We start from the raw sequence: 26720 nt of genomic DNA, 5'->3' as shown, positions 1-26720 counted from the left end.
TCATGAGAGACACACAGAGAGAGAAGCAGAGATATAGGCAGAAGGAGAAGCAGGCTCCCTGTGGGGAGCCCGATGCAGGATTCGATCCTAGGATCCCAGGATCACGCCCTGTGCTGAAGGCAGACACTCAACCAATGAGCCCACCCAGGTGTCCCTGATCTACCAATTCTATTTCAAGTAATTTATCTTTTTGGTTTGTTTGTTTTGCAAACACACGAGGGTTTATTTACAAGCTCGAGCTTGGGTCCAAGTGTACCCAACACAGCAGAGCAGGGACTTGGACCCCGAGGTGGGTTTTGGAAAAAGTTGAGTGCACTCACCACGCATGAAACCCTCTGGATGGGGTCCTGGGGGTTTCTCGGATCCCGGATGAGCCCCGAAATGTTGTGCCCAAGATCACGAATCCGAGAAACCAGCAAGGAGCCGACACCGATGAAAACACACGAGGTTTATTTACAAGCTCAAGCTTGGGTCCAAGTATACCCGACACAGCAGAGCAGGGACTTGGACCTCAAATAATTTATCTTTTTTTTTTTAAAAGACTTTATTTATTTATTTATTTATTTATTTATTTATTTATTCATTCATTCATTCATTCATTCATTCATGAGAGACACACACAGGGTGGGGGGGGAGAGACAGAGAGAGAGAGACAGAGACAGGCAGAGACACAGGCAGAGGGACAAGCAGGCTCCATGCAGGGAGCCCGACGTGGGACTCGATCCCAGGTCTCCAGGATCACGCCCTGGGCCAAAGGTGGCGCTAAAACACTGAGCCACCTGGGCTGCCCTCAAGTAATTTATCTTAAGAGAAAATACTGAACATGAAGACTCAGCTACAGGATATGTTTCTGCGTTCTTAAGAGAATTAGAAAAAAACAGCATATTGTTTATGTAAGGCACCGAAGGAAAAATACGCATCTATTAATATCATATTGTTCTCTTTTTCAAAGACTTTTCATTCTACCAAAGGAAACCTCACAAGGACTCACTGCGAGATGAATAGCTGTCATAAAGATACTGGGAAAAAATGGTTACAAAAAAGTTAATGAAAGTGACTTTTAAAACCAGTTAATAAGGGATCCCTGGGTGGCGCAGCGGTTTAGCGCCTGCCTTTGGCCCAGGGCGCAATCCTGGAGACCTGGGATCGAATCCCATGTCAGGCTCCCGGTGCATGGAGACTGCTTCTCCCTCTGCCTATGTCTCTGCCCCCCACCCCCTCATAAATTAATTAATTAATTAAAAAAATAAAACCAGTTAATAAAACTAGAGTAGAGAAACATACATACCACAGACACTGGGACATATTCATACATATTTTTGGAAGGATGCATAACAAAGTCTTATCAGTGACTATTTCTAGGTTGTGGGATTACGTCTTTTTCTTCTACTCTAATCCTTAAATATAAAATACAAACAACCTCTACAAAAATCCACAATTATATCCTATGGCTAGAAGCAACTCAGCCAGGGGTGATTGTAAAGAACTGTGGGTTTAGCTATCTTTCTTTACATTAAAAAAGATAAGTTGCTAAAACAAACCACAGGACTTGGGGAGAAAATGTTTATTATTGAGAGTTCTTATTTCCAAGCAGTCTCTGTTATAAAGCCTTTACCTCAAGTCTGGAATTTCATTCATTGTATGACACACAGTGGACAGGGGAGATTTAGAATTGGGAGTACATCCCATGGTTGAGGTATGGCTTGTATCTCTGCCTTTGACTCTGTCAATTTAAGTCCCTACCTAAAGATAAACAAAGGAGCCATCTGGAGCCACATGGCAGCTGAGGGCACCCATGCAAACACTGAGATATGAATTCATGGGTCATTGGTAATACCAACCCCGTTTGGTTAGATGACAGGCAAGTGCAGACAAGAAACAAAATTGTTCTTTCAGGAAGCTCTGCCTATTTACAGATAGTTTTCAAAAACAGAAAGAACACACTGTATAGTAAGTACCAAGGATTTTACTAAGTTCCCAAAGGTTTTAGTTTCAGACATCATTTTATTTATTCTGCACCTTGGGAAATTTTCTTTACAAGTTATTACTGTGCTCTCCATATTCTTATGTTCACAATATAAATAAATAAATATATATATTTATATATATATTTTAAAGATTCATTTATTTATTTATGATAGAGAGAGAGAGAGAGAGAGAGAGAGAGAGAGAGGCAGAGACACAGGAGGAGGGAGAAGCAGGCTCCATGCCGGGAGCCCGACACAGAACTCGATCCCAGGACTCCAGGATCGCGCCTTGGGTCAAAGGCAGGCGCTACACCGCTGAGCCACCCAGGGATCCCCCACAATATATATTTTAAAGAGAAATCGGGTCAGAGTTTCAGATTGCCTGCTTGACCTAAAGTTCCTTTACAGCTTTGTGTATAAAAACAAAGCTTCTGGGATGCCTGGGTTGCTCAGTTGTTGAGCATCTCTGCCTTTGGCTCAGGGCATGATCCTGAAGTCCCGAAATCCAGTCCCACATTCGGCTCCCTGCATGAAGCCTGCTTCTCTCTCTGCCTGTGTCTCTGCTTCTCTGTGTGTCTCTGATGAATAAATAAAATCTTTAAAAACAACAACAAAAAATGAAGCTTCTGTTCCTTTCATTTTGGGGCCACTTGCTATTTAGCCTGAGGAGTAAGCTGGGCCACTTCCTAGATCAGCTCTGTGACTTTGGGGTCAGCGGGCAGCTCATTGACTCCATGGCCAACTCCTTCGTGGGCACAAGGTCCTACATGTCGCCAGAAAGACTCCAGGGGACTCATTACTCCGTGCAGTCGGACATCTGGAGCATGGGGCTCTCTCTGGTGGAGATGGCGGTTGGGAGGTATCCCATCCCTCCTCCGGATGCCAAGGAGCTGGAGCTGATGTTTGGGTGCCAAGTGGAGGGAGACGTGGCAGAGACCCCACCCAGACCAAGGACCCCGGGAAGACCCCTTAGCTCTTATGGAATGGACAGCCGACCGCCCATGGCAATTTTTGAGCATGCCAGCTCCAGTGCACAGCACCTATACTTTCTGTCCCATGTGACACCACCATGATCTAGTCATAGCAATGTGTGATAGAACCCTGGATTTGTTAGTTACCTGTTATCAGAACACAGAAAGGCCTCTAATAAAAACTGAACAAGGCATCTGTGTAGATAATCCACATCTCATTAAGGATATGAGGGAATTTGGGAGAATATAAAGTGACCTAAAGTAGAGAAAATGATTCTTTTTTTTTTTTTTAAGACTTTATTTATTTATTCATGAGACACATGGAGAGAGGCAGCGACACAGGCAGAGGGATAAGTGGGCTCCATGCAAGGAGCCTGATGTGGGACTTGATCCCAGGTCTCCAGGATCATGCTGAAGGCAGATGCCCAACCGCTGAGCCACCCAGGCATTCCGAGAAAATGATTCTTAATATTTATTCTCATCCAGTTTCCTAAGAATCAATGAGCCTACTATAGAGATGACTGCTTTTCCTATATTAATTTTTACAGATCCAGAAATTCCTCCTAATTATCTATGAGACATTAAGGAATTTGGTATGGCTTGAAACTTCTCATGGACCCTAATGTATACTTCTCTACACTGGAAGTGGGACTTCCTTTGGTGTCTAAATATGACTTTTCCTTTGTTAGAGGAAACTACTTTCCAGAGCACTGTTTCAAAGTTTGTTTCCTAAACTCTACATGCTTGAGATGCTAAAGGGGAATATGTGAAAAATGGTCCTATAGTTATATCAACCTGGGAATTTATAATACGACGTCTCAGAGTCTTGAGTACTGCAAAGCCCTAAGAGAATGGGGGTAGGAGGAACCGTGTTAACAATGTTTCCTTACCTCACTTGATCCTTAAGGATCACCTGGGAAACTCATCAGTGAGTGCTTTTCACACTTTGTTCCTTGAACTTTTGGTGAGGTGAGCATTACACAAAGCAAAGAAAAGTACTTAATCAGATATGAGTAAAGAGTAAGGTGACAATTACAATTCCACTGAAACAAAGTGTAGTAGTGGAAACCTTCAGTCTTGTACCTAGGAAGTGTGGGGTTCTGAAGCGACCATGGTAAGTGAAAAGCCAGGACAGTTTCAAAGCCACATGGTTTGAAGACCACTGAGGAAACGTCCACTGTTTGACACACAGTAGACAGTTCATAAGTGTGTATTAAATAAATTAATAAATGCACTACAACTTCCATTTTATTCAAATTTGGGGAGAAAATGTTATCATTTAACTTTTAAACTAACATACAAAACAGAAGGAATTCTAGAAAAGCTTCACATGTGGGTAAAATTCAAATGCTGTTTATTAAAGGCTGTGAACCTACCACCAATTACAGACCATAAGTGTACCTTTTAGTATTAGTGGGTGCAAATAATCAGACTACATAAATTTCTAAGCCTTAGCAGAGGCTACAAGGGTTAACAATAGGTAAGAAGCTTTTTCAGAACTACTTGTTGCAGGCTACCTTCTGCAACCTGAAACCATTTTCTCCCATAGTAATTTTACAAGAAACAGAAAAAGAGCATTCTAAGTTTTTATGGCAAGTCAAGGACTCTGAGATATGCAAATTTCTTTCCCTTTTAGGCTAAAAACTGTAAGGCAAATTCTCTTTTTGGACAAAGTCATCTCTGCCTAGAGGTGACCTCCCCAGCACATGAGTCTCCCAGAGGCCTCCCCCACCCTTCCTGGTCCTCCTAGTCAGCATCTCACCCTCTCATATTCATCCTTGGCTCTGCTTAGCATCTCCAGGATGTCGATGGGCCTGTGGTCACTGCAGCCGTTGGCCTGGCTGGGACTCTGCTTGTCCCGGGCAGCTTGCTGGGACCGCCGTGTCTCCTCTTCTACAACACTAGTGGAAGAGAACCAGGTTTCAGAAACACTTCTTTAAACCCGATTTGACCCATGAACTCTCCTGGTGTTCGTCTTCTGTGGATATGGGAAGAGTGTCACAGGATATACTGTTCTCCCAATACATATGCAAGGCCTCCGCTACCTCATCCCGGGAACATGTGACTAACCACTTGGCCAGCTCATGCATAACAACGCTGAATGGCGTGTCTCACTGTTTGAAGGACAGAAGTACAGAATCCTTTTCTAGAGTTGGTGGAAGCAAATAAATTAAAAATGACTTAATTATTTCTCTTTCAAACTACTAGGTAAAGTACATTTTCAAATGGACATGGCAAGCAAGACAAAGGCAGGTTGCAGAGCTGAGCAACCAACTATGCAAAGTTTGTACCAACACCAGACTAGCAAGGAAAGAGAGAAACCACCTTCTTGAAAAGAGAGGTCTTGGGGAATCTTCAAAGGTTTCCTTTACTCTCTCCTTAGAAATCAGAGTGGGTGGCTGAGGTCAGGGTGATTGGCAATGCTCTTTATTCTGATTGGTGCTTACACTAATTCTACACTTGAAAACACACAAAGCAAGAAAAGTTGAGGGTTAAGAATGTCACTGATAGGGTTGGGGCCTTTTTTCTTTTTTTTTTCTTTTTTTTTTTTAAAGATTTTTTATTTGTCTATTCATAGAGACACACACACACACACACACACACACACAGAGAGAGAGAGAGAGAGAGAGGCAGAGACACAGGCAGAGGGAGAAGCAGGCTCCATGCACCGGGAGCCCGACGTGGGATTCGATCCCGGGTCTCCAGGATCGCGCCCCAGGCCAAAGGCAGGCGCCAAACCACTGCGCCACCCAGGGATCCCCACCTTTTTTCTTTTTAAGATTCATTTATGTTTTAATCCCAGCTGTAATGAATAGGTTATTATGAGCACAGACACAGCTTGATAATTGTATGAACTGAAAACTTTCTGGACAGTGATAAGGATAGGCAATAAAATAATTCAGCAGCAAAGGGTTTGTTGTTTTTTCTGAATAACAGGAGCAGGACAATAGGCTACTCGGTATCTGTTCACTGCTCTAAAACAGCCTTTTAAACAGCCTGCTTAGGAGCTCCCATTACTGTGTGTGGGATGGTTCTTGTATTTGAAAACACTGAAAATATCAAACATCTTTTTTTTTTTTTAACAGCAGAATCATTCTGAGTTTTTAACATGCTAAAATGTATTACGATTCTCTGATAAGGGTGGGCTTAAAAATTTTCCCAAATTTATTTGACCATAGAATCTTTTCCTGAGGCAGGATTTGTTTGGAAAATTCTGTTTTAAGGTAATGGCATTTATTGATCTAGATTCTTACAGCTGTGAATACGATGATTAGTTTTGGCTTTTTTTTTTTTTTTGGATTTATTTATTTATTTAGACAGAAAAAGCATGTAGGGAAGCAGAGGGAAGGGGAGAATCTTAAATAGATTCCCCACTGAGTGCAAATTCCCAAAGGGTTTGATCCCAGGACCCTGAGATCATGACCTGAGCCAAAACCAAGACTGAGATGCTTAACCGACTGAACAACCCAGGAGCCCCTGGGATTATTATTTTGAAAATAAATATACAATCATGGACTTTACAGTAGAGTGAAAGAAGACTGTTATGTGATATGAGAATCAGACCATTTAGAATCAACATTATTTTTTCTCTATCCATACTGGGAAAGAAAGATTGTGACAGCTGTGAGGCCAGTTACAAAGGAAAAAAAGACCAGAGAGAGATATATTGGTTATTTCTTAATGGTGGGTCACAAGCAATTTCACTTTCCTTTTTTGTACTTTCCTCCATGTTCCGTTATTTTATTTTATTTTTTTAAAGATTTTATTTATTTATTTATGAGACACACAGAGAGGCAGAGACACAGGCAAGAGGGAGAAGCAGAGTTTCTGCGGGGAGCCTGATACAGAACTCGATTCCAGGACCCTGGGATCATGACCTGAGCCTAAGGTGAACGCTCAACCACTAAGCCACCCAGGAGCCCCTCTTCATGTTCCATTATTAACAGGCACTCCTTAATAATCAGGAGGATAAAAAAAGTGCTATTTCAAGGGACTTGTAGTTACACTCAGTTATAGACTGCACCGGCCTGAATACACCTTTACTGAGGACTCCAGTCGCACAGCCTATTTCTCCTGCCATGCTGCTTGTCTTGCCCAGGCTGGTATTCCTCTCTCCCCTGACCCGGACTGGATCTGTAATTTTGATTCAAAAGAAGAACATCTCTTTTATTTCCTTTTCTTTCTTTCTTTTTTATTTTTAAAGTAAGCTTTACATCCAACATGGGGTCTGAACTCCTGCCCCTGAGATCAAGAGTTGCATGCTCTACTGACTGAGCCAGCCAGGGGCCCCCAAAGAGAATTCTGGTCATTTCTAATAGTCACCACCGCTCACCCGTGGAATAGGCCACCTTACAAAGCACACCACTGCTGCAAGCAGAAGCTGTCTAGGTGGCATGGAAGCAACAGGAATGATGCTTAGACTCTGTAAAGACTCTTCTAATCCAAACTGTGAGGAATGCCCTTGACTCTCACCCTCCTCTCAAACATACCCCAAGACTACCTGTAAAATCAGGAATAAAGCTTATTTCCATGAGTTCTCCAAATTTCATAGCCTATACAGGCAACCATTCTAACAAGTGCTTATTGTTAAGAAGAGTTTCTGGCAGAGTGGATTTCTTCTTTAAGAGAGTCAGCACTTCCTAAGTTTAGTGAATTTTCAACTTTGCCACTGACCAGAGAGGATTTCCAAATTCAGATATGGTACAGGTCTAGAAGTTTACTTGCTCTCCCACATAGCTTCTCAGTGTTTTTTTTTTTTTAATTTTTTATTTAAATTCAATTTACCAACATATAGTATAATACCCAGTGCTCATCCCATCAAATGCCCTCCTTAGTGCCCATCGCCCAGTTACTCCATTCCTCCACCCACCTTGCCTTCTGCAACCCTTTGTTTAAGCTTCTTAGATTTTATAAACATCTTTTGAAATAAATCCATTTCTTGGGATGCCTGGGTGGCTCAGCAGTTGAGCCTCTCCTTTTGCCTCCAGAATTCTGGGATCGAGTCCCGCAAGGGGCTACTGCATGGAAGTCTGCTTCTCCTCCCTCTGCCTATATCTCTGCTTTTCTCTGTGTCTCTCATGAATAAATATATAAAATCTAAAAATAAATAAATAAATAGATAGATAGATAGATAGATTTCTTTACTGGGAGAATTTGTATTACATTGCAGCTGTTGAAACAGTGATTTAACAGGATGGGCACTGACAGGCACAGTTATTGAGATACACAATATACCAAAAAGAATTTTACCTGTATTTCTGGTTAGCAGAGATGATATTCTGAAATATGTGGCAAACAGAGGCTGTACACAGGCAGTCAGAGCAAGGAAACATAGTCTTTTTTTTTTTTAATCTGTGGTGACCAGAACACCATTTATCACAGTTAATGGTAACATATAAGGTATTCTCTTTGGCCATAAATAGGCCACTTGAAAACTCATTATCAACAGTTTCATGAGGGCACTCTCTAATCACTTTGAATACTTCCCCTGCTTCTAGTAAAACCAGCTGAAAGTGTAAGCAAATATGCTTCTTTTGGGCATTCTCATGAAAGAACCTGAAGGCTCTTCTTTTCCCTTCTGCTTTCTATTTCTACCTCCTCATCCTATTTTTGGGTTCAATACAATATTCTCAGATAGGCCTTCAGTCTTCTGCCTCATTTACCATCTGAAGACCTGCATGAGGGGTACCACTGGCCCTGATAGTTTAGAAAAAAGCTCAGAATGGTTTCCTGTAAGTAGCTATTAAAGCTAAAAGAGACAAATTTCTCATTTGGGGCCCAAAAGCTCTCAATCTGCAGGAGAAAGTCTCTATGCTAATATATCCCAAAATTTAGGCACTTAAGAAAATTATTATTATTTTTAAAGATTTTATTTATTTATTCATGAGAGACACAGATAGAGAGAGGCAGAGACACAGACAGAGGAGAATCAGGCTCCATGCAGGAAGCCTGATGCAGGACTCAATCCCAGGACTCTAGGATCATGCCGTAGGCCAAAGGCAGATGCCAAAGCACTGAGCCGCCCAGGGATCCCCCGGCACTTAAGAAAATTATTCTGGATTTTAGGATCACCAAGAATCAGCAAATCTGTGTCTTCTAAGTAATTAGAAGTAAATTGTCTTTGCTGTCACTTTCAAAACTACAAAAAGTAGTCATCAAATAAACAAATGGCTTTGTAAAAAAAAAAAACAAAAAACTCATCTTATTTAATTAACTTCCAGAGAAAAGATGTTGTAAAAAGAAAATGTGGTTCATGTTTTCCAGCATGAGTGATCCAAGCTCATCTGGAACAGTATCTGCAGGGGTATGTGACTACAGTAATAAACATGGCCTGCCCTGTGAGCTCATAGCAAAACAAAGCAGGAGGCTGACAAACATCCAATCAGGACATGCATGTGGTCCTCGATTAAAACTTTGCCTTAACCATATATGCTTCCTTTAAAATGCAAATGTACCTGGAAATGAGGGTTGGGGACTAATTATTTACTCACACATTTACAGAAACTAGTGCAAAACTGGCCTGTTTCTTAAAAAAATTAAGACCGTTTTCTTCCAAAGATGTAGCTAAAAACCTCACAGGAGAGCAAAGGGAATTGTGATTTGACAGAGGAAGGTCCACATCTCTGAGGAGATTCAGGCAAAAATCACAAAGGAAACACAGGTGAGCCAGAATACACTGTCTGCTATAGCACTTTGCCCAGAGCTGTGTGGCACCTCAGGCCCCTCCAGCACCACAATGTCTTAGGTTCCCAATATTCAGACCAGCAGCACCAGCAGCCAGAAGAGGGGGGCTCCTGCAGGCTGGTTTGAGAAAGCACAGTGAGCCCCCCTTCAGAACATTAATTCAATGACGTTTCTTTCCAAATTCCAAGATTATGACATACAAAACATCTACTGGAACACCACACAGTGGTGAACTGAGGACCACTAAACCTAGAACCGGTGTCAAAACTAAGTTCACTTAAAAGAAGCGTGTGAAAAAAAAAAAAAAAAAAGAAGCGTGTGTAGTTCTCTATCAGCTACTGAATGCAGCACCACTGGTCAGAGACGAAACCTGGACAAAGCCTAAAGCCCAGCAGGCAGTGCCTAGGCTGTGCCCTGGGATATTGATGGTAACCTCTGGAGCCAGGCAGTCTGACAGCCCTAAGCACACACTGAACAATAAGGTTCTGGTTAATTTATGATTTGTCTGCAGGACTAGATAAATGCAGTCGTTACAAATACTACCGAGGCCACTTCAGTGTCATGGAAAAAGTCTGTTGACGTGAAAAGGCAAAGGTACAGGGTGATCCTATTTTTGTAAAAAAACAACCACATACACCAACCTAATGTACAAATAAAGAAAAAGACTGGAAGGAAACAGACTAAAACACTAACAATGGGAGTAGCAGGATTAAAGATAACTCCAGAGTTCTTTAATCTTTTTTTTGCCTTTTACACATTTTTGACAATAAGCAGGAAATCAGAGGAGAAATAAATGAGTTAGTAGATTCAGTAACAAAGAGAAGTAAGAGGGAAAGCCACTTTTTCATCTCTCATATATCACTAATTAAATCAATGTTGTAATATAAATACTTACTCGGCCATGAGTTTGGCTATGCGGTGACAGTCATTCTTGTCATAAAACCAGATGCTGTATATTGACACTTGAAAAAACAAAGGAGAAAAAAAGATGAGGGGAAATGAGGTTTCAATATTTGGGTGTATATAAATACTACATTATTACCATGGAATGTCACAGAATTTACCATTAAACCCTTATACTGGAGTTCCTCTAAAGAAAAAAAAGGCCTCATCCCTGTTTAATAAACTTATTAATAAACGTATTAATAAAATTAGGATAGGTAAAATATCCAGATGAAATTGCAAAAAAAAGTTGTTTTAAGACATGATTACCAGATCTCACCAAGCCTGAAGTGCCACTAAGTAAAAGAAGCACCATTATTTTCTGTATTATGAAGAAAGAAAAACGCTGCCAAATAAACTAAGAATCATCACTGATTATAAGATACATTCCAAATGGATAGCAAAATGTGAAAAAAAAGTGTCTTAATTATTGAAAACCAAGTTCACCCATTAGCTAACCAAACACCAGAACCTCTACCAGTCTCTTGAAGTGTGAAATATGGAATTAGTTCTAATCAAAACAGACACCAGCTCCAGACCCAGTACATGACCAACACCATTCCCACAGGAACTGGAAATGCCAGGGCTGGACTCTCATATTTCTTACTTTTCCTATTTTTTTCCCAGCATGGATGGTGTGACCACCACTAAGAAAATCCTCAAAAGACATTTGGTAAATAGGTAAATGAACCTTATCATTAAACATAACAATATATAAAAATGACTTTTTTTTTTTGGATAAGATGGAGTAGTGATACTGAATATGTAAGTCAAAATAAACATAAGGACAGCTATGGCCTGCTATTACCAGATACACACACCATGACACTCACAGCCTGGTCCAGGGTGTATCTCCCTTCACACTTATGATGACTGGTACAGGAAGTACAGGTATCATTATGTCTTTTTAAAAAATAAACTTTTTTTTTTTTTTTTAAAGATAGGAAGTAGGATTTATTGGTGGGCACGAATAAGCAGGGAGTAGTGCCAATTCTCATCAGTGCCGAGCCTGCCACCTGTCCAAGGGGTCACAATTAGGGATGTATATGATCCCATAGCCATCTGGGATGAGTTGCTTTTTAGCCATCATATCTTCAAATTCAATTACATTAAACTTAGCAAAGCTCTACTTCTCGGAAATGTGGATTTTCTGGTGGTTAGGGAACTTGAACTCAGCCCTTTGTAGGGCCTTCATCACATGCTCCTTGCTCTGCAGCTTGGTAAGGATGGGCATGATGACTTGGCCACTGTGAACTCTGACCACTGTGCCTTGGGGCTTTCCAAACGTGCTCTAAATATCTGTCTAGAGCCCATCAACCCCAGCACAGGACAATATCTTGTTGATATGGATGACATGGAAGGGGTAGGGTCAGACTTGGATGTGAAAATCATTTTGCCACAACTTTACACCAATAACTTGTTGGCACAAATTCGGGCAGCCTCCAGGACTTTAGAGGAGGGCTCATATTTGTCGGATACCATGTGACCACAAAGTAGGTACTGATCCACTTTTGCCTTTTTAGGCCTCAGGTCAAAGATGCAGATCTTGGCATCAGGGACACCTCTGCAGAAGTGAGCCTTTGGATACGGCTTGTCCTTATGGTACTACTGGGTGGGGTGGCGGCCCACGGCCACACCAGGATCTTCCTTGGCATGACAAAGAAAGAGAGCTGGGCAGCCGGGGTGGCTCAGCAGTTTAGTGCTGCCTTCGGCCCAGGGCGTGATCCTGGAGATCCGGGATCGAGTCCCGCATCAGGCTCCCTGCATGGAGCCTGCTTCTCCCTCTGCCTGTGTCTCTGCCTCTCTCTCTCCGTGCCTTTCATGAATAAATAAATAAATAAAACTTTTTTAAAAAAAAAAAGCTAAATTAAGCTTTTAGTTTTGAAATAATTATAGCTTCACATGCAATTGTAAAACACGAACAGAGAATATATGCATCCTTTGCTTCTTCCAATAGTAATGTTTTGTAAAACTGTAACATAATATCATAGCCAGGCTTCTGACATCGATACACTCAATATCCAGAACACTGTGGCCACAAGGATCCCTTGTGCCCTTTTATAGTTACACCCTCCTCCCATCTCTAACTGCTAGCAAACACCCTAATCTGTTCTCCATTTCTTTAATGTCCTATTTCAAGAATGTTACATAATATAAATGGAACCATCCAGTATACAATTTTTTGAGATCGACTTTTCTGACACAATTCTCTGGATATTCATCTAAGTTGTTTCTTGCATCAATAGTTCACTCCTCTCTGCCCCCTCTCCCCTTTTTTGCTCAGTAGTATTTTATGGTATGGATGTACCTGTTAACTATTTATCCGCTTAAGGACACATGGTGGGTTTCTGGTTTTTGGCTATTATGAATAAAGCAACTATAAATGTTCACTTGCAGGTTTTTTGTGTGAATGTAAGTTTTCATCTCTGGACTAACTGCCCTAAAGAACAGTTACTGTGTCATAGTAGTTGCATGTTCAGTTTAGTAAGAAACTCTTAACCTGCTCCCCAGACTGTTTGGGATAGTTTATATTCCTACCAGCAATGTGTGTGCAATCCAGTTTCTCTGCATCCTGGCCAGCATTTGTTGTTCTATTTTTAACTTCCTCCATTTTGATAGGTGTACAGTGGCATTTCACTGTGGTTTTAGTTTACATCTCCCTAATAGCTTAGGATGCTGAACATCTTTTTATATGCTTTGTCATACATAATAGCCTATTTAGTCAAATGTCTGTTCATGTCTTTTGCTTCTTCTAATTGATTAAAAAAAAAAAGTTTATTTGGGCACCCCAGGTGGCTCAGCAGTTTAGTGCCGCCTTCAGCCCAGGGCATGATCCTGGAGTCCTGGGATCGAGTCCTACGTCAGCTTCCCTGCATGGAGCCTGCTTCTCCGAACTCTGCCTGTGTCTCTGCCTCTCTGTCTCTCATGAATAAATAATAAAATCTCAAAAAAAAAAAAACGTATAAAAAATGTTTATTTCAAAGAGAGAAAGAGCATGAGTGGGAGGGGCAGGAGAAGGAGAGAGAATCTGAAGCAGTTGAGTGTGGAGCCTGACACAGGACTCAATTCCATGACCTGAACCAAAACCAAGAGTCTGATACCCAACTAACTGTGCCACCCAGGTGGCCTCTAATTGACTTTTTAACTGTTGCATTTTATGAGTTTTTTATATAGTCAAGATACTAGTCTTTTGTTGGATATGTGGTTTGAAAATATTTTCTGTCTGTAGCTTTTCATCCAAATAAGGTCCTTCCAGAGTAAAAGTTTTTAATTTTGACAAGGCCCAATTTATCAGTTTTTCCCTTTATGGATCATGATTTGGTGTCAAGTCTAGGAATTTTTTAACAATGGTCACCTAGATCCAAATTTTTCTATGATTTATATACAGTTTCATATTTCAGCTGGTGACCCATTTTGAGTTAGTTTTTGTATAAAGAGGCTTAGGTTAAGATTCTTTTAATTTTGGTCCAACTGTTCTAGCATTATTTATTGAAAATGCTCTCCTCTCTCTCTTTTTTAAAGATTTATTTTAGAGAGAGGGAGAGAAGCACATGATCAAGTGAGCTCAGGGAGAGGGAGAGAGAAATTTTAGCAGACTCCTCAGGCTCGGTGCCTGACTTGGGGCTTGATCTCATGACCCTGAGATCATGACCTGAGCTGAAACCAAGAGTCGGACACTCAACCAACTGTGCCACCCAGGGGTCCCTGCTCTCCTCTCTTTATTGAGGAATCTTTTGTATTTTTGTCAAATAGCAGTTGGGCATATTTGTGTGGGTCCATATCCAGATTTAGTTTATCTTATTTATTTATGCGTTTATCCTTCCACCAGTACCACGCTGTCTTGATTACTACTGCAATATAGTAGGCCTTAATATAATAAGGCCATCATATGGCCTACTATGAATAATTCCCCCCACTTTATGTATCTTTTCCAAATTGTTTTAGCTTCTAGGGCCTATGCCTTTCTACATAAATTTTAGAGTAAGTTTGCTTATGCCTACAAAAACTTTGCTGGGGTTTTGATAGAATGTGCTTTAAACCTACCAACCTATTTGGGAATAGGTGAATCTACGATGTGGAGTCTTTCAATATACAAGTATGGTCTACCACTCCATTTATTTAGTTTTTTTTTTTAAATTTCTTTCATCAGTATTTTGTAATTTTTAGCACATAGATTCTGTACATGTTTTGTTAAGTTTAAGCCTAAGTAGTTAATTTTCTTTGTACGGATTATAAATGGTAATCTCTACACATAACATGCAGCTCAAACTCACAACCCTGAGATCAAGTGTTACATGCTCTTCTGACTGAGCCAGCCAGGCATTCCTAAATGGTAGTTTTTAGTTGTGACTAATTTTTGAGTGTTATTTTATATCCTCATACCTTACACCAAACTCACTAGTTCCAGGAATTTGTACCTAGACAGTTCTCCTATCTGTGAATAACACTTTTATTAATTTCTTCTCTCCCCTTTCTATTCTAATATGTAGGCCTATTTTTCTTCCTTGCCTCTTTCTCAATCTTAGAAAACATTCAATATTTTACTATAAACTTGATGTTGGCTGTAAGTTTGCTGTAGATGCTCTTTATCAAGATGACCTAGTTCACTTCTATTCTCAACCTGGGAATTTTTTTTTTTTTTTAAAGATTTTACTTATTTATTCATAGAGACACACACACAGAGAGAGAGGGGAGGGGGGCAGAGACACAGGCAGAGGCAGAAGCAGGCTCCATGCAGGGAGCCTGATGTGGGACTCGATCCAGGGTCTCCAGGATCACACCCTGGGCTGTAGGCGGTGCTAAACCGCTGCGCCACCGGGGCTGCCCTCAACCTGGGAATTTTTATCATAACTGGACATATGATTTTTTTCTTGTATCAAAAAACACAAAATATGATCATGTGATATTTCTATTTCATATTTAGTCTGTTGATATGGTGGATTAAACTGATTTTCAATACTGAGCCAGCTTTGCAGATCTGGAATTAAACCCATTTGGGCATCATTTATATTTCTTTTCTCTGTATTGCTGAGTTTGCTAATATTTGGTTGAGGGCTTTTTTTTTTTTTTTTTTTTTTTTTTTTTTTTACCTAGTTCATGAGAGATACTGCTTTGTAGTTTTATTTATTTTTTGTACTGTCTTTGCCTTGTTTGGGTATCAGAGTAATACTGGCTTTGTGAAATTAGTTTACAATTGTTCCCTCCTTGTCTGCTTTCTGGAAGAAGCTGTGTGTAAAAATTAGTGTTAATTCCTCTTTGAATTTTCCAGTAAAACCATCTGGGCCTGGAGATTTCTTTTTCTTTTAAATTAACTCCATTTCTTCAATGGCTAAAGAACTATTCACGTTATCTATTTTATCTTGGTTGAGTTCTATCATTTGGGTTTTCAAGGTCCATTTCTTCTAAGTTATCAAATAGTTTATGAAAATAAAGTTGTTCATAGCATTAGCTTATTGCCTTTTTAATGTCTAAAGAATCTATAGTGATATCCACTATTCTATTCCTGATACTGGTACTCTGTGTCTTCTTTTTATTTTTGTCAGTATTGCTAAAGGCTTACCAATTTTATTGACCATTTTTAAAATACAGAAAACCTAGCTTTGTTTAATTTTTGTTTTCATATTTTCAATGTCATTGATTTCTTCTGCTCTCATTTTTATTGTTTCCTTACTTCTGTATGTTTTGAGCTTATTTGCTTTTTTTTTTTTTTAAACTTTTATTTATTTATGATAGTCACACAGACAGAGAGAGAGAGAGAGAGGCAGAGGCACAGGCAGAGAGAGAAGGAGATGCAGGCTCCATGCACCGGGAGCCCGACGTGGGATTCGATCCCGGGTCTCCAGGATCGCGCCGCGGGCCAAAGGCAGGCGCCAAACCGCTGCGCCACCCGGGGATCCCTTTTTTTTTTTTTAAAAAAAACTTTTATTTACTTATTTGCTCTTTTTAAGATTTCTTCAAGTGAGAATTTAGTAGTCTCTTAGTCAGTGTCACTTGTAGGGGTGGGAGGAATTTTCCTGGCTAGGCCACCTGGTGTGTCTCTCCTGAGGAAGGGAGCCTCTGACCTTCACAGACAAGACTGCTTCCCAGGCTAGATTGGTGATATGATTCCCCCTCCACAACTATACCTCCCCTTCATAGAAGGGAGGAAAAGCACACCTCTGGTGGCCACTTACTGTCAGTAGGGCTTCTAATCCTTCCCGTCAATTGTTCTGGGCTCACTTGATATTGTTGGCAGGATTCCTACTCAGTCTAGGAGAGGGATGAGCCTACCTGATCTGCCTTGTGCTGCTAGGTTAGAAGTCAATAAATATCAGGCCTGGGTCTCCTCCTTCTGTTGGGTGAGAGGGTTTTAAGACCCTGTTGTTGTGTTTTGCCAGTTTTGGGTCTTCCTCTTTCCACCTTCCAGAGTTCTTCTGATTGTCTCATGTTATTTCTGGGTTTTGTAGTTGTATTTAACAGGGAGAAGCAAGGAGAGACAAATCTATGCCATTTTGTTTGGATGAGAAGTCTCATTATGCACTTTCATGGAATGACTAAGTGGCTTATTAAAAATCAGAAAAAATAAAGTCTTAAAACTGTAGCTAGAACTTAGGTGTTCCCACTCCTAGGCCAGTAGTCTTGACATCACATGGCCACTGCCTCATCACATGAAATTTTTTTATAGAAACAAAGTTAATGAGCTTCAAAAAAAATTAGGCTTGAAGACTAACACATAGAGTAGAAGTAATTAAGTTAAAAGTTATACAATAAAAGGATGACAGAATATAGGAAATATAATGCTAGGACAAGAAACTTTAATTAGGGGCTCCTGGGTGGCTCAATCGGTTAAGCATCTGCCTTTGGCCCAGGTTATAGCCCTAGGGTCCTAGGATCAAGCCCTGCATCGCACCCTGCTTGGTGGGGAGTCTGTTTGTCCCTCTCCCTCTGTCCCTTCACCTGGCCCGTACTTTCTCTCTCAAATAAATAAATTAAAACAAAGAAGAGACTTTAAAGATCCTTTTCATTAACTATTACTTGAAGTGTCAACATATATTAATATATCGATATATATATCAATTAATATACCTTAATTGAAAAAACCAGTGAGAAGCTTTTTTAAAATTGAAGTATAATTGGGGGTGCCTGGGTGGCTCAGGTGGTTAAGCATCTGCCTTCAGCTCAGGTCATGATCCCAGGGTCCTGGGATCAAACCCCGCATCAGTTCCCTGCTCAGAGGGGAGTCTGCTTCTCCTTCTCCCTCTGCCCATCCCACCACCATCTTGTTCATGCTTGCTCTGTCACTCTCAAATAAATAAATAAAATCTTTTAAAATGATGAAGTATAATTGATATAATTAGTTTTAAGTATATGATGTAATGATTTTTGTATATATTGTAAAATGCTCACCACAGTAAGTACAGTTAATACCCATCATCATGCACAGTTACAACATTATTTTTCTTGTGATGAGAACTTTCAAGATTTTTTTTTTTAAAGATTTTGTTTATTTATTTATGAGAGACACAGAGAAAGAGAAAGAGAGAGAGAGAGAGAGAGAGAGAGAGGCAGAGACATAGGCAGAGGGAAATGCAGGCTCCATCCATGCAGGAAGGCTGAGGCGGGACTCAATACAGGGACCCTGGGATCATACCCTGAGCCAAAGGCAGACACTCTACTGCTGAGCCACCCAGGTGTCCTGAGAGCTTTCAAAATCTACTCTTAGTTATTTTCAAATATGCAATACAATATTATTAACCATAGTAACATGCTATACATAATATTTCCATGACTTAACTCATTTCCAACTAGAAATTTGTAACTTTTTACTTTCCTTCACCCATTTTACCTCCTTACCCCTGCTTCAGGCAACCATAAATCTGTTCTCCATATCCATGAGCTTTTTCTCCCCTTAAAGATTCCACATATATGGGGCACATAGGTGGCACAGCTGGTTAAGCATCTGACTCTTGGTTTTGGTTCAGGTCGCCATCTCAAGGTTGTGGGATTGAGCCCCATGTTGAGCTCCACGCTCAGTGCTGAGTCTAAGGATTTTCTCTCCCTCTCCCCTCTGCTCCCCCACCCCCGCGCTCTCTCTCTAAAAATAAATCAATCTTAAAAAAAAGATTCCTCATGTAAGTGAGATCATAAAGCATTTATCTTTTTCTGTTTATTTCATTTAGCATAATACCCTCAACGTCCATCCATGTTGTTGCAAAAGATAGTATTTCACTTTTTTTATGTCTGAATAATACTCCATTCTGTATATATACATTTTTTTTTAACCATTCATCCACTGATGGACTCTTAGGTGTATCCACATCCTCACTGTTGTAAATACTACTACAATAAACATGGGAGTGAATATATCTTTTTAAATTAAATTACTGTTTTCTTTTTTTTGGATAAAAATCCAGAAGTGGAATTGCCAGATCATGTGGTGGTTCCATTTTTACTTTTTTGAAGAACCTCTAAATTGTTTTCCATAGTGGATGCACCTATTTACAGTCCCAGCAACAGTGCACAAGGGGCTTGCTTTTCCCCACATTGTCACTAACACTTGTTCTTTCTTATCTTTTTGATAACAGCCATTCTAACATAGGTGAAGTGATATCTCATTTTGATTTTAATTTGTATTTCTCTGATATTAGTGATATGGAGCACCTTTCCATGCACCTGTTGGCTATTTGTCTTCTTTGAAAAAAATGTCTATTCAGATCTTCTGCCCATTTTATTTATTTTTTATTTTTTTTAACAAACTTTTTTAAATCCTTTTTTTAAAAAATTAATTTATTTATGATAGACACAAAGAGAGAGAGAGAGAGAGAGAGAGAGAGAGAGAGAAGCAGAGACACAGGCAGAGGGAGAAGCAGGCTCCATGCCGGGAGCCCGATGTGGGACTTGATCCCGGGTCTCCAGAATCGCGCCCTGGGCCAAAGGCAGGTGCCAAACCGCTGAGCCACCCAGGGATCCCCCTCTTCTGCCCATTTTAAATCAGATTTTTTGTTGTTGTTGTTGTTATTGAGTTGTTATGAGTTCTTGATATAATTTGGATATTAGCTCCATATTAGGTATATGACTTGCAAACATTATCTTCCATTTGATAGGTTGCTTTTTCATTTTGTTGATGGCTTCCTCTGTTGTACAGAAGCTTTTTAGTTTGATATAGTCTCACTTACTTATTTTTGCTTTTGCTACCTTTGCTTTTGGTGTCAACTCCAAAAAAATCACTGCCAAAACCAATGTCCAGGAGCTCACTACCTATTTTTTCCTCTAGGAGCTTCATGGTATCATCTTACATTCAAATCTTTAACCTATTTTGAATTTATTTTTGTGTATGGTATAAGATAGTGGACCATTTCCATTCTTTTGCATGTAGCTGTCCAATTTCCCCAAAACCATTTATTGAAAAGATTTTCTTTTCCCCTTGGTATATTCTTGGCTCTGTTGTTGTAAATTAATTTGTAATTTTTATTTATTTTTTATTTATTTATGATAGTCACACAGAGAGAGAGAGAGAGAGAGAGAGAGAGAGAGGCAGAGACACAGGCAGAGGGAGAAGCAGGCTCCATGCACTGGGAGCCCGACGTGGGATTCGATCCCGGGTCTCCAGGATCGCGCCCTAGGCCAAAGGCAGGCGCTAAACCGCTGCGCCACCCAGGGTTCCCTTGTAAATTAATTTGACCATATATGTGTGAGTTTATTGCTAGGCACTCTATTTTGTTTCATTGATCTACGCGCCTCTTTTTGTGCCAGTACCATACTGTTTCGGTTTCTAAAGCTCTTTATATCTTGAAATCTGGGAATGTGGTAGCTCTAGCTTTTTTCTTCTTTCTCAAATATACTTTGAGGGGATCTTTTGTGGTTCCATACAAATTTTAGGACTGTTTGTTCTATTTCTGTGAAAAATGTCACAGCAAATTTTATATGAATTGCACTCAATATATAAATTGCTTTAGATAGTATGGACAATTAACAATTTTAATTCTTCCGGGATCCCTGGGTGGCGCAGCGGATTGGCGCCTGCCTTTGGCCCAGTGCGCGATCCTGGAGACCCAGGATCGAATCCCACATCGTGCTCCCGGTGCATGGAGCCTGCTTCTCCCTCTGCCTATGTCTCTGCCTCTCTCCCTCTCTCTGTGACTATCATAAATGAATAAAAATTAAAAAAAATTAAAAAAAATTTTTAATTCTTCCAATCCAGGAAAATAGAGTGCAATTCCATTGACTTGTGTTTTCTTCAATTTCTTTCATTAATGTCTTAAAGTTTTCTGTGTACAATAAAAGCTATTTTAATGGCAAATATTTTGTTTCACTCTGAATTACAGTCATTATATTCTACAAAAAACTTCATGGCCAATCACAACTTTAAAGTTCCCTTTTGGAAGTAAATTGGATTTTTCCAATTGTCATTGTACAGTGAGTGTAAACATTTATATACAGAGTGAGTGAATGGCTTCATTTTATGAATGAAGATCATGAACATGACTGTTTTTCCTACCCTGTTCATAAGGGGACTTCTCTGGTGGAGAAATTCTCTAGTTTCACTAAAACTGCCCTTGACTGCTGGGCTCCACATATGGCTATGTGTCCTGCAGGTGACTCTGCACACTACCACCAGGTACCCAGGCTGGCTTCTGCTTTCTGAGCCATCGTTCAGCCTGCTGTGAATAGTTTTCCATGTTTAGACCCAAATTCACAGCTCCTCTTTCTGTTCACAGGACTTCAAAATACCACCAAACTTCAAACAGAATCAATGTCTGAGGAATAACAAGTAATTTTGGAATATTTTACATGATGTAAGTAAATAGACTGAATTTAGCTTTGACAGACTTTTGATAAAGAACACAGAAGAGATATTTATTAAACATTATCTGCTGCAGGCTCTTAGTGATGTTCCTATTCCTCACAGCTAAGGATTGCTCCTACATAGAGTAAATCAGATTGGGCTCTGAAAAGACTCCATATATGGCAATTAAACACAAGTATCTTTCTTTAAATATACCTCTTTCAAGGCTGGCTAAAGAACACACAAAACACAAGAATCCGAATACAAGATTCCAGTTTTCCTCTAATGGACACACCCATACAACTTCTAATAATGAAAAAGTTTATGATATGCAATATGCCAGGCTCAGAGAAGAACACATTTTCTGGGCTAAACAGGGGCATTTAGTAATGTTTTCATAGGGAGTTGCAAACCTAGCTCTTAAGCAAGAATTTCATATTGATAATCAAAATAAGCCCAACAGAGCTGTCAACTTATGTTGACAAAACTTCACTTACATCCTTTTTTCCTTTGAAGAAATACACTATAATTTAGAAATAAGACACATGCCTTCCACTCTTGTACATTATCAAATAAACTGCCAAGAAAGAGCCAAACACTTTCAAAGGCATGTTTGCAGAAGAAATAAAGATAAGGAAGCCATAACGATAGCTTAATGGGTAAAGGATAAGAGTCACACTCAATTCTGCCAAAAGTAGACCTGTAGAGGTTCAGACACGCATCCTAGAATCAGCTCTGTCTGCCAACATATCAAATGCTCATACATACAACTGGCAAGAAGGCCCTGGGAGCTGCCCCTGAGCCTGTCACTGTTACTGGTGAGGAAAGACAGACAAGTTTCCAGATAGCTAAGACCACGGAGGACTTGTCCTTAAGCCAAAGCCAAGTATTCCTCCCTCAAGAGAACTTCCACTCTAAGGCCCAACACATTCTGCGAATAATTCATTTGCTGAAACATCCTGAAATAATTTTCCTTGATTAACTACAGCACAGAAGATTTAAGGATTTGACAATACAGTATTATTTTGCTCTGGCAAATAATGATGGCATCCTGATTTATAAATGGCTTTTCTCAAGATGAAAGGAAACTAGATATTGGACCCCACCATATATTGTGGCTGTTAACAGCTGTCCCAGTAAGTCATGCTGTACAGACAGGCAAGTCACTGAAGAATTAGGGAGTGTGGTAGAGCAGTTGATTATCTTTAGGTTGTACTTCCATGAAAAATACCAAAATGTAGAAAAGACTATCCAAAATTAAATGTTTCCTTTGCTTTTTAAATGACAGCATCTTTTGAAAGTGTGAAAAACAAAACTGACAAAGAATAAAAGTATTAGATCACTTAATATTGAGAAATTTTAAAAAGCTGAGGGGTTAAGTGTTTTCCATTTCCCAGGGAGCCCTCTTTAAGACCTAGCAGCCTATTATGATTTAATGTTACATCTCATTCTACTTCTCATCTGGAATGGTATTTGGCATGCACAAGATCAAGAAAATCCAAATTAATTTGGAGCCTTTGTAAAAATCCCTTGAGACTAAGATACTGTGAAATGTCACAAAAACAGAGCTGGGAATCACTCTCATGCACATGTTGTCTTTTTGATTCATTTATTATTTAGATCTGACCTACTTTCTAAAAGGATTTGAGGAGGTTGGAGATTTTCTCAGTATGGTGCCAAGCAGAAAAGGGGGTTTGAAAAAAGCTTTTTGGCAATGGTGTTAAGAGTTATAAAATTTCTAAAGACGATACTGACAAAGATCCCTTACACTGGGAAAGAAAAACAAGAAATGTGCCTTGAATGTAGCCAAAACATTTACTCTAGACATAAGGAAAATCCTTCTGATTATAAAACTAATATAAGAATGAAATAGATTATATAAATATAAGCCTGTCCTAGCTAGTGAAAAAGCTGGCTAGTGAAAGCAAATGCCTCTGCCTGGACAGATCATTTCCTTTAAGACAAGAATAACCCTGATAGCTCCACATCAACATTAAAAGTGTCAGAAAGAGAGAGAAGAGAAAGCTCTGAGTGGAAGTTAGAACACATGCATACAGGATAAAGGGCATGGAGCCAAAGCCTGGCTAGCCTCAGATTCTGACAGACCTTGGCAAATGGCACACAGGCAAGGAAACTCCATGAATCTGTATGTAGGGCTGGTAAAGGGGATTCAGCTACCTCAGCAGCTTACCTGTTCTGGCCAAAACACTTATCTTAAAACATCAGTGAACACTAACATGGTAGAGAAAGAGTGCACTTTCTAAAATTTAAATTGTGATGTCTATTTATCAAACACTGATTAAAAGACATAGGCTAAGACATTTTAAACCGCTATTCTATAAACTCTGGTTTATTTTAAAATCTGGTATCCCTCTCTACATATCAAATCTAAAACTATTTACCGGCAACACCGCTTCCACAGTCCCTTCTAAGGTTGTAATCTTAGTATAGGATTCAGACATATGAAATGATCACTGAATTTTTTTGGGGAAATTAGGAAAATAAACCCAAGAACATCATAACTCATTACTTTTTTTTTTTAAATTGGATCTTTTTTTTTTAATTTTTATTTATTCATGATAGTCACATAGAATGAGAGAGAGAGAGGCAGAGACACAGGCAGAGGGAGAAGCAGGCTCCATGCACCGGGAGCCCGATGTGGGACTCGATCCCGGGTCTCCAGGATCGCGCCCCGGGCCAAAGGCAGGCGCTAAACCGCTGCGCAACCCAGGGATCCCCATCATTACTTTTTTTTTTTAAGATTTTATTTATTTATTTATTCATGAGAGACACAGAGAGAGCAGAGACACAGGCAGAGGGAGAAGCAGGCTCCATGCAGGGAGCCCGACGTGGGACTCGTTCCTGGGTCTCCAGGATCACGCCCCAGGCAGAAGGCGGTGCTAAACTGCTGAGCCACCCGGGCTGCCCGACTGATCATTCCTAATTACAAACTTTCTATTCTTAAATAATGGGCCACCCCAAATAAAACAGTGAGTCACACTAGGGTTTTTATGTGTGCTGCCAGGGTTTATTGCCACAACTGCCACACAGTACTTGCCACTCCTTTAGGCAGAGCCTCCCCTACGTGTGCACTGACTATGGGTATGCCAAATGCTGGACCTACTCGACCCCTAGTAGTCTATGCATCCGTGTCCCACACAGAAATGATCACTGTATAATGGGACTACAAAGGGTGGGAACAATGGTCCTTGGCCTCCATGGGGTCTTCTGGGCTCCCCAAAATCTACACATAAGGCTTCAGGAAATAGTTCAGATAGTGTTCTAGAAAAAGGAGTTCTTCCTTTGTCTCCTAACTTCTTTCCTACATATTTTTCTATCACTCTACTAAGATATCATCCAAACCAGGGCTATAAGGCAAATGCCCATGAGAGTCTACGAGACAAAGGGTGTGGTGGGATTGGACGCACCTAGAGCTCCCGCTGACTACAAGTGTTTGCAGGGATGCAGGTGCTGTGAGGCCCACAGCCGTTTGCTCACAAGAAGGAAAGCTAGAAATCCAGGTGTGTGTGTGCGTGTGTGTGTGTAAAATATCCTTATTTTAAAATGTTGGTAGCGAATGCTTATCCCATGCCTTCCTTTTAATTAAAAACAAAAATCAAAAACCCTGAGCAGACCTGGAAATAGTGACTTTCTAAGTAACTTAGATTTGCCTGGACCCTCCAGGGGACTGAACCCAAAGGGCTCAGTCTTGAAGTTTCTTCTGCCCACTCCAGAATGGCTTCAAATCTTCTTGGACTAGTGGTTACTCTGTTTCAATTTTTACCTCCAAAGTGAACTTGTGCAAACATAAGATGAAAACCTATTTTACATACATATTAAGAATACATTTCTGCCACTTAGCTGTAAGTAACTGTTGTTTTCCTTTGCTAGTTCTCAAAAGAGAAAACATTCATCATTTAAAAGAGATAAATGGTACATGCATTGTTAACTTTAAAATATTTATAAGGGGATCCCTGGGTTGCTCAGCAATTTAGCACCTGCCTTTGGCTCAGGGGGTGATCCTGGAGTCCCGGGATTGAGTCCCATATCAGGCTCCCTGCATGGAGCCTGCTTCTCCCTCTGCCTGTGTCTCTGCCTCTCTCTCTGTGTCTGTCATGAATAAATAAATAAAATCTTAAAAAAAAAAATTATAACTAGGATAACACCAAACACACATAAAAAAATAAAACTGCTTTTTACCTGACAACTCTGGGGGGGGGGGGGTGCGGTACTTAATGAGATACACTGGGAAGAGACTGCTTTGGAAATTCTGAAATGTTCAGGACTAACAAACAAAGTTAGCCAGAAGGTACCTAGTAAAGGTTCCGCTAGAGGCTCTCCTAGAACACTCAACAGAGGCCTACAACAGATAGAAAGCAATACAGACATTTGAAACATCTGACCTGACAGCATCACCAGGTCAGCCTGCAGTCCAAGTCACTCTATGTTTTCATGGTGTTTTTACCTCTTCACTCTACGAATGTGGCAACAGTGAGGCTCTTTCCTTATCTTTGTCCAGAAGGCCAGATTAATGCAGTTGCCACAGATCCTTTCTCCTTCACTGATAACAGAGTCACACCAACCACAGCAGTGAGGCTGCTGATGGTGGAAGACTGCCTGCCTTTCTTCAGGCTGGTCAAGAAGCACTGTGCTGAATTCAAAGATCATAGAGAATGGACTGTGGAGCTTTTAAAATTGTTTATAAATTCCTCTTTTAGTTTGGAGGTGGAAGTCACATTTTTTGACTTGACAAATTGTAAACTTCTCTTGCAAGGACATTTCCTGCACTGTGCTTTAAGTCTGAAGATTTGTGTAAATGCCAATAGCCACCTACCATCTCTACTGTTCTGAGTCTTGCCCTTGAACTGAGAAAGGGCAAGCAGAGACAAAAAAAAGTACACACTACAGTATTTCTTCTACTAAAACTTTCCATTTGGCAGCTGAATTTTCAACACTTTGGAAATGAATCACCCTGCCTTTTCTAGTGATCTAATTTTAATTAAAAATGTTCTCTATCAAGAGACTGATGCCCGATATAAAGGAAAAGTTGTAAGTGAAGCGGAAACAAAGGGGTACTTCTCACAGGCTTTTGGAGGTAAGTTCTTAAAAATATTAAGTAGTAATAATATTTTTATTTTCAATTGCTTGTTATACTGATTGTTGTTAAGCAGGTTATAGGGCAACATACTTTGTTCGTTTTTTCCAAAAGGACTTTAGGGTTATGGAAAACGTTTTAAAATTGAAAAGTGGCATTCAGTGGGAGATCTGTGCCTTAAGGTGCTGGATGGAGAAAACATAAAAATTGCCTTGTTTCTTTCAGTAAAAAAAATGCCAAGTCTACATGCACATAAAGTAAAATAATGTCACTTATTTTTTGGCTAAACCATGATC

At 40.1% G+C, this 26720-nt stretch overlaps 1 protein-coding gene and 1 pseudogene across 1 annotated transcript in view; both read right to left on the bottom strand.

Annotated features, from left to right (window-relative positions):
- Positions 1–26720, bottom strand: part of DCP1A (decapping mRNA 1A) — a 64946-nt gene that overhangs the window by 22267 nt on the left and 15959 nt on the right. Inside the window, exons 4-5 of the mRNA XM_055343697.1 lie at positions 10518–10584; positions 4701–4839 (exon numbers count right to left, since the gene is read on the bottom strand). Coding sequence (XP_055199672.1) covers positions 4701–4839; positions 10518–10584 — 206 coding nt within the window. The remainder of the gene's footprint in view (positions 1–4700; positions 4840–10517; positions 10585–26720) is intronic.
- On the bottom strand, positions 11737–13977 carry LOC129521589 (60S ribosomal protein L10-like; annotated as a pseudogene).

This window comes from Nyctereutes procyonoides, unplaced genomic scaffold (genome assembly GCF_905146905.1).
Source record: "Nyctereutes procyonoides isolate TBG_1078 unplaced genomic scaffold, NYPRO_anot_genome, whole genome shotgun sequence".
In the NCBI taxonomy this organism is placed as follows: domain Eukaryota; kingdom Metazoa; phylum Chordata; class Mammalia; order Carnivora; family Canidae; genus Nyctereutes; species Nyctereutes procyonoides.
Note: the sequence above shows the minus strand (reverse complement) of the source record. Positions and strands in the feature narration are given on the sequence as shown.